The 13327-nt window shown below is 37.5% G+C and overlaps 1 protein-coding gene across 1 annotated transcript in view; it reads left to right on the top strand.

The window, feature by feature from the left end:
• The first annotated feature begins 1760 nt into the window (after nucleotides 1–1760).
• Nucleotides 1761–13327, top strand: part of LOC139715005 (TRAF3-interacting protein 1-like) — a 32820-nt gene continuing 21253 nt past the window's right edge. The window contains exons 1-8 of the mRNA XM_071626643.1: nucleotides 1761–2001; nucleotides 4045–4113; nucleotides 4903–4951; nucleotides 5429–5541; nucleotides 7455–7592; nucleotides 8992–9306; nucleotides 10387–10440; nucleotides 11540–11554. Of these exons, the coding sequence (XP_071482744.1) occupies nucleotides 1879–2001; nucleotides 4045–4113; nucleotides 4903–4951; nucleotides 5429–5541; nucleotides 7455–7592; nucleotides 8992–9306; nucleotides 10387–10440; nucleotides 11540–11554 (876 nt within the window). The 5' untranslated portion in view covers nucleotides 1761–1878. The remainder of the gene's footprint in view (nucleotides 2002–4044; nucleotides 4114–4902; nucleotides 4952–5428; nucleotides 5542–7454; nucleotides 7593–8991; nucleotides 9307–10386; nucleotides 10441–11539; nucleotides 11555–13327) is intronic.

Here is a 13327-nt window from a genome sequence, read left to right as displayed (position 1 = left end):
TCCTCGAGCCCCAACTCATGCATTCTTATGATGACTCTGCCATGTCATCATCCTTGTTCATTGGAAGTTGTTCTAATTTTGAAAATATTCTTATTCTTTATCCCAATTAGGCCTATCGCAAATTCTGAAACTCTGTCCTCAATATAACTAATTTATAGTTGTTCAAATGTAAAAATCTGGGGTGGTATTCTGAGGTCGTAATTAAGTCTGTAATTAACTTCGTGATTAAGTCGTGAAGTTAATTACCCCTTAATCATGGGCAAAATCGGTATTCTGAGGACGTAATTAAGGTATGATTAAGTCCCCTGTGATTATCTTAGGTCCCTCCCATCTAATTGTTATTCCATCCAATCAGACGCGTTGTTAGAAGCCAAAATGATGATTACACGCGCAAATATGCCCTCAATGCGCGCTCCTCCACGGCCCCCTGTAATTACAACCCAAGAGCTCCGTGCGCACACTCCGGTATTTGATTACAACCCCTCACCTACGCACGCGAAGATCTCAGCCTCTTTGCTCACATAAAATGATAAAATTCCTCGAAGATCGGCTATATTTCTTTTTTTCTCTGAATTCTACGGATACCACGATAACAACATTCAACCGCTCCTCGGTTACCGAAGACGGTAAGCATCGTTGTGGCAGATTCTGAGAGCTTATTAAGTGTCTGATTAGCATTTAATTATCGAATTGGTATTCTGAGAGCATGATTAAGTAGGGGGTAAATTAACTACCATAGCAACAAGCGTTTGGCGGGAAGGACCTACGCGTTTGCGCGTATCAATGCGCGTGCACCTCTGAGAGGACTTAATCACAGACTTAATTACGAATCGGTATTCTGAGGGTGTAATTAAGTATGAAAGTTAATGAAAAACTTAATGATACCAAAGAGTGTCATTAACTACTCCGATATCACGCATTACATCGTGTTTTTTCTGCCACAGCGATGCTCACCGTCTTCGGTAACCGAGGAGCGGTTGAATCTTGTTATCATGGTATCCGTAGAATTCAGAGAAAAAAAGAAATATAGCCGATCTTCGAGGAATTTTGTCATTTTATTTGAGCAAAGAGGTTGAGATCTTCGCGTGCGTAGGTGAGGGGTTGTAATCAAATACCGGAGTGTGCGCACGGAGCTCTTGGGCTGTAATTACAGGGGCGTGGAGGAGCGCGCGTTGAGGGCATATTTGCGCGTGTAATCATCATTTTGGCTTCTAACAACTCGTCTGATTGGATGGAATAACAATTAGATGGGAGGGACCTAAGATAATTACAGGGGACTTAATCATACCTTAATTACGTCCTCAGAATACCGATTTTGCCCATGATTAAGGGCCTATTAACTTCACGACTTAATCACGAAGTTAATTACAGACTTAATTACGACCTCAGAATACCACCCCTGAAAATCATCCGGAGGTCTCCTTAAAGTTTTATTTTTCCAGCCCACCCTCCGTGTGTTATAATGTGCAACTTTTATTCTGTCTAATTAATCATGGTATCATACCAGTCTCCTTGGGAACACTTGATAGACTTTTACGTCTATCAAAAAAAAAATAAAAATCCCTTTGATTGAGGCCAGTGCCGTATATAAAGAGATAAATAAACGGCACTGATTGAGCCCAAAAGATTTTTCTCCTCCCCACACCATTTGGGGATTTTGATTGAGCCACTGAAGATGCTGCCCTCTACGACGAAATGGGACAATGCATTGTGGGAACAAATTCTCGGCTGCAAAAATGAATCCGGTGCAGTAGCGTCTCGTTTCTAATGAAAAGGCTCGTTACCAACCAGGAATTTGCAGCGTAATTACTCATGTCTGGCAGGATCTCATCGAAGTAAATGACAATCTAGTTATGAGGTGACGTACATTCAAACAACATGGGCGAGGAATACATCAAGAAGACTCAAGATTCTCTTGGGAAAATTATAAAGAAGCCACCAATGACCGAGAAACTACTGAAGAAACCTCCGTTCAGATTTCTGCATGACATCTTCACTGAGGTAAACAAGATTGCATTGGGTAACACAGTGCAGCACTGCACTGCACCGGTAACAATTGCCAGTCATTGCGACATGCCTTATCGTTTCCTTTCTGAAAGGCTTCTTATAATAAGGTTTATTACGACGGCATGTGTGAGATGTCTTCTAATTTGTGGTAAACCACAGCAATGGTGAAATGTGACGACTCTAGATCTCCCTTGTGTGAAAGCAGTGCCACTGAAGTTTAAACGTCAAACAGTTAGGTCTAGAAAACCTAACGACAGTAACGTTAAACAATGTTTTACAATTGTAAATTTTAATGTAAATTTATGCCATAATTTAACGTTAATACAATTTAATAAAATTATGGGACACAGTGACAGTCACAAACAAAATGTCATCATTGGTCATATCACAGATAGGTCATGTTAAATTTACAATGGCTGTAAAGTTAGCACTGTACTGTTAATGTTAACACTGCCGAGTGTTTTCAAGCTTGATTCTTCCAAGGATTTAATACTAGCTGTTAACGTTAATCGTGATAGATCCTAGTCTAGACTCTAGATCAACATCATGAACACCGTGTTCTATTTTGGGGTAGGCCCTATAGTTCTAACGTTAGTGGAGATTGTATGTAACACGTTAGTGCAGTGGAAGTGGTCATTTAAAATCATCTTGTTCACCATGCCACCTCGGTCTCACTCAGTGATGCATGACACCATGGCATTACCATCCTGGGACAGTTCCAAGGAGCTGCTTAAAGGGATTAAATTACCGGTAGTGCTTCAACTTCAAGGTTCAAAGTCACACACAGTTTTGGGGGTTTCCAAAACTACTTTAATTTTCTTTCAAGTTTCAAGGAAGATATCGAGAACCATCTAACGTCAGTTACGGTATGGTCGCCACTGCGGTAAGGTCGCCAGACATTCACATCGCATGTAACGCGCGCCGCGATCGGAGATCAGGTTGGGCGACGGATTTTCATCACTCTCAAAATACATTCGTAATTCACCTTTTGCCTCCGTAAAAACGTAAATAATTGTAATCAAAATATATTTTACCATATGTAACAGGTGGTAAAACCATTTTTAATGCGAGGATGTTTTTGATTTAAAATGGATTTCAGGTGGCAGATTAAGGGAGATTTTCAAACGCGGTGACCGACAATGCCTCCTTCATTGAAGCGTATGTATAACACACACGCTAATAATATGTGGCAGGCTATGGGCGACGAACTAATTCAGTGCCGATATTAGTTCGCCAGCCCGGACGTGCATAAAACTTACACACAAGTGGTGACCATACGGTAATTGACGCTTCTGTAACATTTGCCCACTTGACTTAACTTACAGTGGCAGATCAGTCATCAGGCTGCCTGTATTTACTTAGAAGTCTACTCGAAGTTTACTATAGTATAGAAATTAAGGTTTACTTGTACACTTGTAAAATACACTGTAGGCCCCACTCACTGCCTATCTGTACTAATACTACGCCCTACGCCCGCTACGGCAGCTTTCCTGTTATACTCGTGATTCGGCCCCACTGTGTACCATTCAAGCTGAGGCGGTGGGGCTTAGCTTTCTTCCACAGTAACGTCAGATCTCGAGTCATACTCATGAATGCGGCCATGCCAAAAACATGTCCATACGGTACTTTTACGCATGATTGACACAGTGGCAAGGCCGATTTCCACAGCATATAGCATCTTTCCTCCTTCCTTCTTTTTTTTTTTCCTTTGTTCTTTCTTTTCTTTCTCCCCTTTATTCTTGGAGGGACTTTCTAATGTTTCTTGACTAATCTAATCATAGATATGACATACAAGTTGTATAAAGTCTACAAACCCTAACCTAGCCCTAACCCTAAACCTAACCTAACTTCAGTAAACTATCAGCACATTTTCCTTCTCCCATTTTCTTCTTTTCCCCCTTATTACCATGAATGAATACTCATTCTGGTTGTAAATCGTGAAATGAAGACTATTGCATTACCAATGTACGTGTATGAATTAATCAATTTTCTATTTTACTAATTAGTGTCTCCTGTATGTTTTTGCTTTTAATGCAGGTAATACGAACAACTGGTTTCATGAAAGGCCTTTTTACAGAAGCTGAAATGGACTCACAAAATGTTAAGGTGAGGAGAAGTACAGTGACAAACTCAATGTACACCACTTGTATAAAGTAAACAGTGCATTGTTCTGGCTATCTGTAAAATTCATGTGAACCAGTGTATTATATGTTTACAATTGATATGCAGGTGTCAATGAAAACTCTCTCGGTAGTAGACATTAAGCCTGTGAAGTGCAAGATTGATCTGATATAAGAATATCTCATGCTAGTTACCATGGAGATTAGATTTTATTATGTGTAACATTTGGAAACATGTTTAGTTTCAAAGGTACAAAGTTGATATATATACACAAATATGTCACATGTTATCTTTTATAAGATGAAAATGTAGTATTATGGCATATTTTTGTAAGAACGTGAGATACTCACCAGACATGTTACATTGTGAACGAATTACAGCAGACAGATGTTAACCTGTTGAGGACGGTTTGATTTTGCTACAACACGCATTTCCCATAGACGCTTGCCCGAGTATACTCGGGACTCGTCCTCAACGGTTAAAATTATGTATCCTGAAGTTACTGCATGTACCATGACTGGTCATTGTTTCGAACTTTGCTGTACAGCTTAATATGCAATAACAAAAGTGAATGATTTCAGAATAGGTTTCAGACATGATTCATGATCCATTATCTCTCAAATAATGTATGCATTAATGAATTGCACAAAGTGAAGAAATTTGTGGTGGCACAGTTGTACAGGAGACCTGTTTGACTCAAGGTATATTTCATGCACATGTTTCACTGTTGTATTTTGACTCCACACATTGTTTTGATTATGATTTCCTTTTCAGGATAAAGATGCCAAAATCGCCTTTTTACAGAAAGCAATAGATGTAGTAGGTATGTATGCTGTCTTCAATTTCTCCAGTGATTTTTGATGTGTGATATGAAGTTGATTTTAAGTGTTGGTCGCAGCATGCACTATAAAATGTATCAGTAAATGTACCTTCATCTTTTCCTGAGACACATTGATAAATGATGTAAAAGTAAGAGTTCTAAACTTCAACGTCAGATAGTCTGTAGAATGTTGCAATCCAATATAGAAGTCATTTGGAAGTAGACAGGAAGCCTGCTAGCTGCCTTTCTTGCAAACAAAGATACAAAGCTATTACAGGAGGTACCATTGTGATTCAAACTGCCAGAGGTCTAGCAGCTTTCACAGAGTAAATTGCATTTTGATATTCAAACTAAAAGCAACAGAGAAATATCATCATTATCATAATGTAACAGTTGTATATCATATCAATGATCAATGTAAACCCAACTGAGTATCATCTGAAAAATGCTCTAAACCGTTCTTCACACTATCCTTTACAGCAATGGTCACAGGGAAGTCATTGTCAGTTCGGCCGTCGAAAATTGTGGCAGGTCACGAACCAGAAAAGACAAATGAATTCCTACAAGCCATCGGAGTTGCTCTATCCAAAAAGGTGAGATTGCAACGTACAATGTGTGATGCAATTATGGTACAGAGATGACTATAATTTCATTATCGGCACGGGCATTTTGGTATACAATAATTTCAGAAAAGGGTCGTGTAATGATATACTTCCTCCTTTCTTATATTGTTGTTATTGTTGTCTCCTTTGATGTCAGTGGTATAGATGGCAATTATAAATGATAAAGTTAGATCTCCCCGTCCAATCCCAAGGTTATGTATTGCTAACAGTCCCATAAAGCCTGTTTGTCAGAACTACTGCAATTACTCGATCATCAACAAACTCAAACAATTTGCGTGATCTGCGAAAATGGTGCACCTGTCTTCAGTCTTTTACACATATAGTTCTCAATGGTTGCACATATTACATACAGATGAAAGTATGGAGCAGGACAAATTTAAATTGTTCTTTTTTGTTGCTGTTAATGCTTTTTGGTGGTGTGAAAGTGCTAAGAGATTATCTGCTACATTGTTAGAACGTGGCTGCTAAACTCTTCATCCTACGGTGTTTTGATCCTGAGGTGAAAGCAATCAGTAACAATACATTGGAGAACCGATGGTGGAAACAGTGACAATTAAACACACATACGCATATTATATACATGCACTAATGGACAAAGGTAGCATGCAGAATTTACATACTCTGCATGTAATTTTGTAAATGTCACTATTAATGTTCTCTTGACATAAGCTATAGCCATACTATAAATATTTCTGTGCCGTGAATTTTTAAAGCAAAAACACACTAAACAAAAGTCTTCTCTAGCCTTGCACTACCCTTAGCCATGCAAGCTATAATTTTGTGATTGCCCAAGGTTATAAGCTTCATTAAAATTCTTCTGAGAGTGTTTGAACCTCAGGTGGGTTTTGTTTGTAAGTGCACATCTCATCAGATATTCAAATACAGTGTATTTACATTCATACATCTTGCAGGAATCTGAATCAACTTTTAAGCCAAATAAGTCGCTGGAAGGACTGTATACATTACATGTGGGAGGATGCAGATTTTGAAAGGAAATGGAATAACTTCTGCCAGTTGTGGTTCCTTGAGAATATTATCAGAGGGATAATTAGGCCTGAATTATCCTTGTTGCCAAATACAATATGAATGCTCAAACAGATATTGACATTTTATATCATATCAGGTAATAAAGTGATGAAAAGGGCCTACTGCAAATTATTTAGATACATTTGTTTATACATGATTAGTCTGCTCCACATTGTTCTGCCATAGTAACCCAACTTCAAAATGATTTTATGGAATGTCTCGTATTCATCCTTTGAATATGATTAGTATTTTTTAGAATCTAGATTTGTGAAAATTTCAAAAGGGAGCATTTTTGTCATGTGTGTGTGTGGGGGGGGGGGGGGGCAGTGACAGGATAGTTGCAACATTTGATTGCTACTTTAAAAATCCCCTTCACTTGCTTCTTTCATTTTAATTTGCTTGTGAAATGTAGCATTGATACATGCTTTGACAACCTTCAAGTGACTAATGAAGTGTGTTTTGCTGCATTGTCAGAATGTATTGTGTTTTTTTTTTCTCAGCAGTCATGAATATTGATGACTCATTATTTGTTTATTATTAATGTTTCTATCCATTCATTTCTCTAATATTTATTCATCTTGATATATGTACTTCTCTATTCATTCGTTCATTCATTCATTCATTCATATGTTAACACATTGAAGACTAGTCCTGAGTACACTCGGGCAGGTGTCTATGGAAAATGCGTGTTAAATTGCAAAATCAGCACCATCCTCAACAGGTTGATGTATTTATTCATGTCTGATATATTTGATTATTCATGTAGATGTGTATTCATTTATTTTTTGTTTGTTTTTGTCTATTTATTCAGTCATTTATTTGTTTATTGATTGATTTGCCTCTGTGTGTCTTGACAGCTGGATAGCGCTGACTCTGTGAAGAAAGTACTCAACGGGGAGAAGGGGGGCAGCTCGGGGAAGCCGCCAAGGCCGAAGAAAGATGAGGAAAAGAAAAGTAGGGAGACAAGTGGAGACAAGCGCAACAGAGACAATAAGGTTTGTTAGCTTGGATGATATGGTGGCGTCGTAGATGCAGACTGTCATGGTCTTGAATTGCAACTGAATTGCCATTGCTGATTATATCCATGTTGATTTCTGTCAGTGGTATGTGAATGTAGTTTTGTTTTGTTCGTGTGTTTGTGTCTTGAGTGCCCAGTCAGCTAGAATTAATGTGTGAGTTAGGTCATCACCAGCATCCCTATGGTTACGAGTTGTCGCCATGATCACTATAGCTACCAGTTCTTACATGGTGCAAAAAACAACAACATAGCCTGTATTGAAAGAAATCATCAAGTAAACTATGCAGCAAGTGAAATTTGAAATGTCATATGTGGTGCAGATTTTAGCACATAGACAATAGTGTTTACCAATGCAGAGCTGTGAAGTCACTCTAATTCTGTCAGGAGGCTCTATGTAAACTCAAAGATATACTCACTTCATGTCCTTACAAGAGAATATGTACGTACATAAGTCTTTCTGATTTTGGATTAGTTTTGAGTAGGCTGTGTCTGAGGAATGAAGTTATATAAAGATGGAAGTGATGACACATAAGCACAATCAGTGAAAATATGCGTGAAATTGGTCAAATTTTCTAGTGATGTTATGGGCTTTATAGGAATGCCTAATACGATATTCAGTGGGACTTGCCAAATGTTGTCTGTGTACCATGGCTAAACTCACTTGCTTAAGTGTTTACTACTGTAATAATAATAAATAATAATATGAAATGTTTATTTAGCGCTTAATACAATATGTTTTGAAGTGCTTTACAATCATCAAAACAAACAAACAAACATATAAATCAGCTTAGAATACAAATAATCTACTACAAATGCATACATGATCATCAGCATCATGAGCATACTGTACATGTATGTACATGAATATGTTTTGCTCATGTAATGTATAATGTCTCATATTTCATCCCAAAATTCTTTTTGAACAAGTTTCCTCAAGATGAATCAAGGATAATGTGATCTCACATGTTGTTCAAGAGAGTCAAGTTCATTAAAAACTCATGAATTGAAATCATAGGCCTTTACATTTAGAAGAGAATTTGAGTACTAGACAGAATAATCGAATGATCTGCACAGCCATCATAAGGCCCCCAGGAGCTGGTATTTTAGAAGTAGACTTCTCAATTGTAGTCATTGATTTGAAAAATAAAAATGTACATGTAAAGATTGAGAGGACCAGTATTTCTTACATCGGTGTTTTGCTAAAGGAATTCAGGGCTCAAAGAATCACAGGTGTAAATGTACAAGTGTATGATGCAAAGAAATCATTCTGCAATATATGTCAGGCATGAGATTACTAACAGCTCAATATTCATTATAAATGAGTGTTCAAAAAATGGCAGATTTTACCCCTCTTTGTCTTTCGGGTGAACTCGCAGGAAAAGAAGAGCAGCTCAGACAATCGCGACAGGAGCGGAAGCCGGGACAGGGCGAAGGACGACAAGAAGAACCGGGAGCACAGCAAGGATCGGGACCAGCGGGAGAAGAGCGGCAAGGATAGGGATAGGAGCAAGGACAGAGAGAAGGAGCGGTCGAGGGATAAGGAGGAGAAGAGCCGGTCCAAGGAGAAAGAGCGGAGTCGAGACAAGGAGAGGAGTCGGGGCCGGGACGGAGAGAAGGAGAAGGAGGACAGCCGAGAGAAGGAGAAGGAGAAGGAGAGGGAGGAGCGAGACAGGGAAAGGAGAGAAAGGAGGGTAAGGATGGAAGAATTACAGTTTTCAGAGATGATGTTTCGATTTTTTTTTTTATTTAACTTATGCCACATGACAACATCATTTTTGTGTCACTTCTCTCATTTCCACTTCAAGCACACAACTTCCCCAATTTTTGCCATTGCTACACATTAAAGATTTAAGATTTTATGTAGGCCCTCTCGGTTGCTTTTTTTTTTTTTTGGTTTTTTTTTTTTCTCCTTTGGTTGGACTGATGTACCCCAAATATAAGTAATGATTTTTAGAGTTAAATTTGTATTAATTGCATATATCTTGAATGTGATGATTTTTGTACTTATGGTTATGAAATAATTTTTTTAATGTCAATATATAATTTTGTATGTACATCCATGCAATTTTACCCTAGGTTGCCAAATCAGTTTTTTGATAAAGACCTCTCAATCAATCAATCAATCAATCAATCAATGCTGTTACACAGTGTATGACAATACCTAGGTTACAGTGTGCCAAATTAAATCTAGATTGGCATTATGCTCATGGTTTCATACTGATCTCTCATCATCTTCACTGAAAACAACTTGGCCTTAGCCTGTGAAATCAAAACTTTTTTTTTCAGGAGTATATCAAGTTAAATCAGTACATTAGTCTACTAAATGTGTCATTGTAAAGTTGTAAATATACAATTTGTCAACTTTTACCCAGGTTTCTCAGTATCAGTGAACGTAACAGCAGCATATAACCTTTTCTACCAATACATTTCATGCATACATTGAAATGCCACCTGCAAGTCTCTGTAGATGGTGAGGTCTACCGTGATTCCTCATCAAAAGCCATCTTTTTTTTTTTTTTTTTGAGGGGGGGGGGAAGATATTTCATTTGTTTTTAGATCATGGAGCCCCAATGTTAAATCCAATCCCATTATTTTGATGATTTTTGATATTCATTATTTTGGTCCCATTCATTAAAAAAAGAAAGAAAAGATAATTATATCTTTTTCAAATGGGATAAGTTTGTGTGTGTGTGTGAGTTTAAGTGATATCTTTTTAGCTGATTGACAGTCTCTTAAACAGTTTACTTTCCATGCATCTGTCTTCCCAACAGAGACGGAAAGATGAAGAGGCACTGAAGGCGCAGTCTCAAAATGATGATGACGAGGTTGGTTTGTCGTGTCTCTTTCCTTATCAGTCAGAACAATGCCCCTCATAATATGCATGAAAGGTGTGCTGTATGCTTTAGTTGCATGATCTCGTACTACCCTGCTTCCAAAGTGTCCATTCATATTTCTTGCCCTCTGTGATACTTATTAAAATGCATGCTTATTGTGATTGTTACTAATAGTTCTTTTCTTACAGTTATTCCTACCCCTATGGATCTGAAATAGTTAAGCATGCAAGAACTTACTGCTGTCTGTATGTTCGTCTTGATTGATCTATGCATGAATTTATCATCCCACAGTTTGGAAAGCACAATTTGTGGCAGTTTTATGGCTGTTAAATGTATAGTAGAAAAGGGAATGTGTCCAGTGTTGTGCAAAGCTAAGGTCAAGATTTGTGGTTTCCCAGCAGCCTGGGGCAATCAGGAATGAGTGCTGGGCTACCAAAAATTCATGCAAAAATATGCAGTTGTTCGGTTAAGTAGATATAGCAAATTAAATGACTTCATATGAAAACATATCCATAGAAGGTACACAACCTAGTATGCAGTTAGTAGGACTATGAATTACATGGGAATGTTTCGTAGATTGTGACGCTGTCCACATTGGATTCCTCATACCACTTGTAGATGTATGTTTCTTTTCCATATTATTTACCCCTGGCTTTCTAGACCTATTGCTCAGAAAGTATGTGCTCATTACAATGAATTATTTTTTGTTCATTCATTTCAAAAATTTGATTTGTTTCCTCAGAGTAATGTTTTCAGATTTTTTGAATATGATATTTCTAGGTAACAGTTCAATTGTGCTTCGAGATATATTTGTTAAAATCAATGATTTAGTGGCTTGACTATGCAAATGGAACAAAGTAAATCTTGAGCATTTTGTGATAGTATTAGATGGACAAAGTGATTCTACACACCAAAAAAAAAAAAAAAAAAAAAAGAGAGGAGAATACAGATGAAGGGTTAAAAAAACCAACAAGAATATTGGATGGCAGTAGTCGCTTTTTTCAGAAGCATTTCTTTCTGCATGCTAACGAGCGCTGTATTTTTTCCCCACCTCAAAACTTATTTTGTTTTGTCCGTTGCCATGGTAAAGAGTGATGACACGGAGGTATGCATTGTGCTGAGTTTCCTGATCACTAATGTGTGCTCATCTTCCATCTACAATATGCATTTTTTATCACCTTGTGTGTTTCAGTCCACAGGATATCACATCTCCCCCCCCCCCCCATCAATGTCAATCACTTTAATATCAAACAATCACTTACTACAGGGTTCATACGGGTCATGGACAACCTGGAAAGTCATGGAATTTGGCCTAGTCGTTTTCCAGGCCTTGAAAGTCATGAAAAACTGATATTTTCATCAAAAGGTCATGGAGAGTCATGGAATTGCGAAAATTATAGAAGTTTATCTGTTGTTTGTGTGAGATGTATGTATTCCCTTTACTTCGCTTTGATTTGAGATCATATTTTCAGTTTAATGTGTTTAAAAAAAAAGAATTATGTAAAAGTCATGGAAAGATCATGGAATTCTGGCTAGAAAGGTCATGGAAAGTCATGGAATTTACTTCATGAGAAAGAGTATGAACCCTGTACTACAAATGTATCAGATTTACTGAATTTGCAATGGGAAAAGAGTAACTGGGTGATCAGAGATAACTAAAACCTGGACTTTCTCCTCTGTCAGAGTTTGAGTGTACATGTTTCTTTACAAAAATTACTGCCACTATTGACTTCTTCTCTCTCCCTCCCTCCCTCCCTCTCTCTCTCTTCACTTGTTTGGAAGTGACGGATTAATTACATACCACTATAATACTGTGCCAACAGTGTAGTCATTTCGTGATACTACACTTTGTTATTGTGTTTTCAGTCACAATGCGGACTGTCTGTATTTACAGAATTCACCCTATATGCTCAATTTGTAATATTAGAAGTCATATCAGGGTACCGTTTCATGAAAGTTGTCAGCGCTGACAAGTTGTCAGTCTCTGACAATCACCATAGTAACAGTCAGTGACCAGAGCATCTAAGTCAATCAAAACCAATGATTTTGCTGAAATTGTCAGCGCTGACTAAATTTATGAAACACCCCCCAGATGTCTTTTGACAAGATAGACTTCCAAGATGTGTATGCTGTTGAAGCAAGAAAATAGACACTGTCTGACTTTCGAAAGGCCAGTGAATTTGGCTGCAAAGGGTCATTTACAAATGTACTGTTATGCAAAAGAAAATTGAGTAAATTAAATTGAGTAATTACAAATCATGTCATCAAATTCCTATGCTTATGATGAATTGCTTAAAGAGACAAGGCAAAATAAGTTTACCTGCTCAGTGTTTAGCCAAGTACTAGTAATACTTGCTGATGTTAAAAATCTTTGACGAGTATATTTTAGTATGAATATGTGGTGTTGCGGTATATGGGATTACTGACACATAATCACTACATTGATATTGTCACGTTTCAGCTATCAGGCACATTAAGAATACATCATCCTTACAGAGAAAGTGATTTCATTCAATCAAATAGACAAATGAAAACATTCCCCATAAACCTTTATAACCCTAACATGTTCTGGGAGAGCTTGTAATATGGCATCATGCCGCTATTTAAAAACTAAAGAAGAAGAAATGTTAACATTTTTTGAATTCATGGTTGTGTAAAGAAACATTTTCTTCAGGAATATGCTTGAAGTATGTCGAGCACACAATATTCTAAAACATCCTGTAAGACAGAAATTCAATGACTTCATGAAAATGCCAGAATTGTCTATGTTCTGTATACAAAGCATCTGAAGAGAACTATGAAGGCATTGTCAGTCATACAACTAGAATATCTACAGTATATCAGAGTGGCAAAGGCATGCCATGTCAAATAATTTACA

This window comes from Diadema antillarum, unplaced genomic scaffold (genome assembly GCF_040938485.1).
Source record: "Diadema antillarum isolate AM-2024a unplaced genomic scaffold, OU_Dant_1.0 seq00002621_RagTag, whole genome shotgun sequence".
NCBI classification, from domain to species: domain Eukaryota; kingdom Metazoa; phylum Echinodermata; class Echinoidea; order Diadematoida; family Diadematidae; genus Diadema; species Diadema antillarum.
Note: the sequence above shows the minus strand (reverse complement) of the source record. Positions and strands in the feature narration are given on the sequence as shown.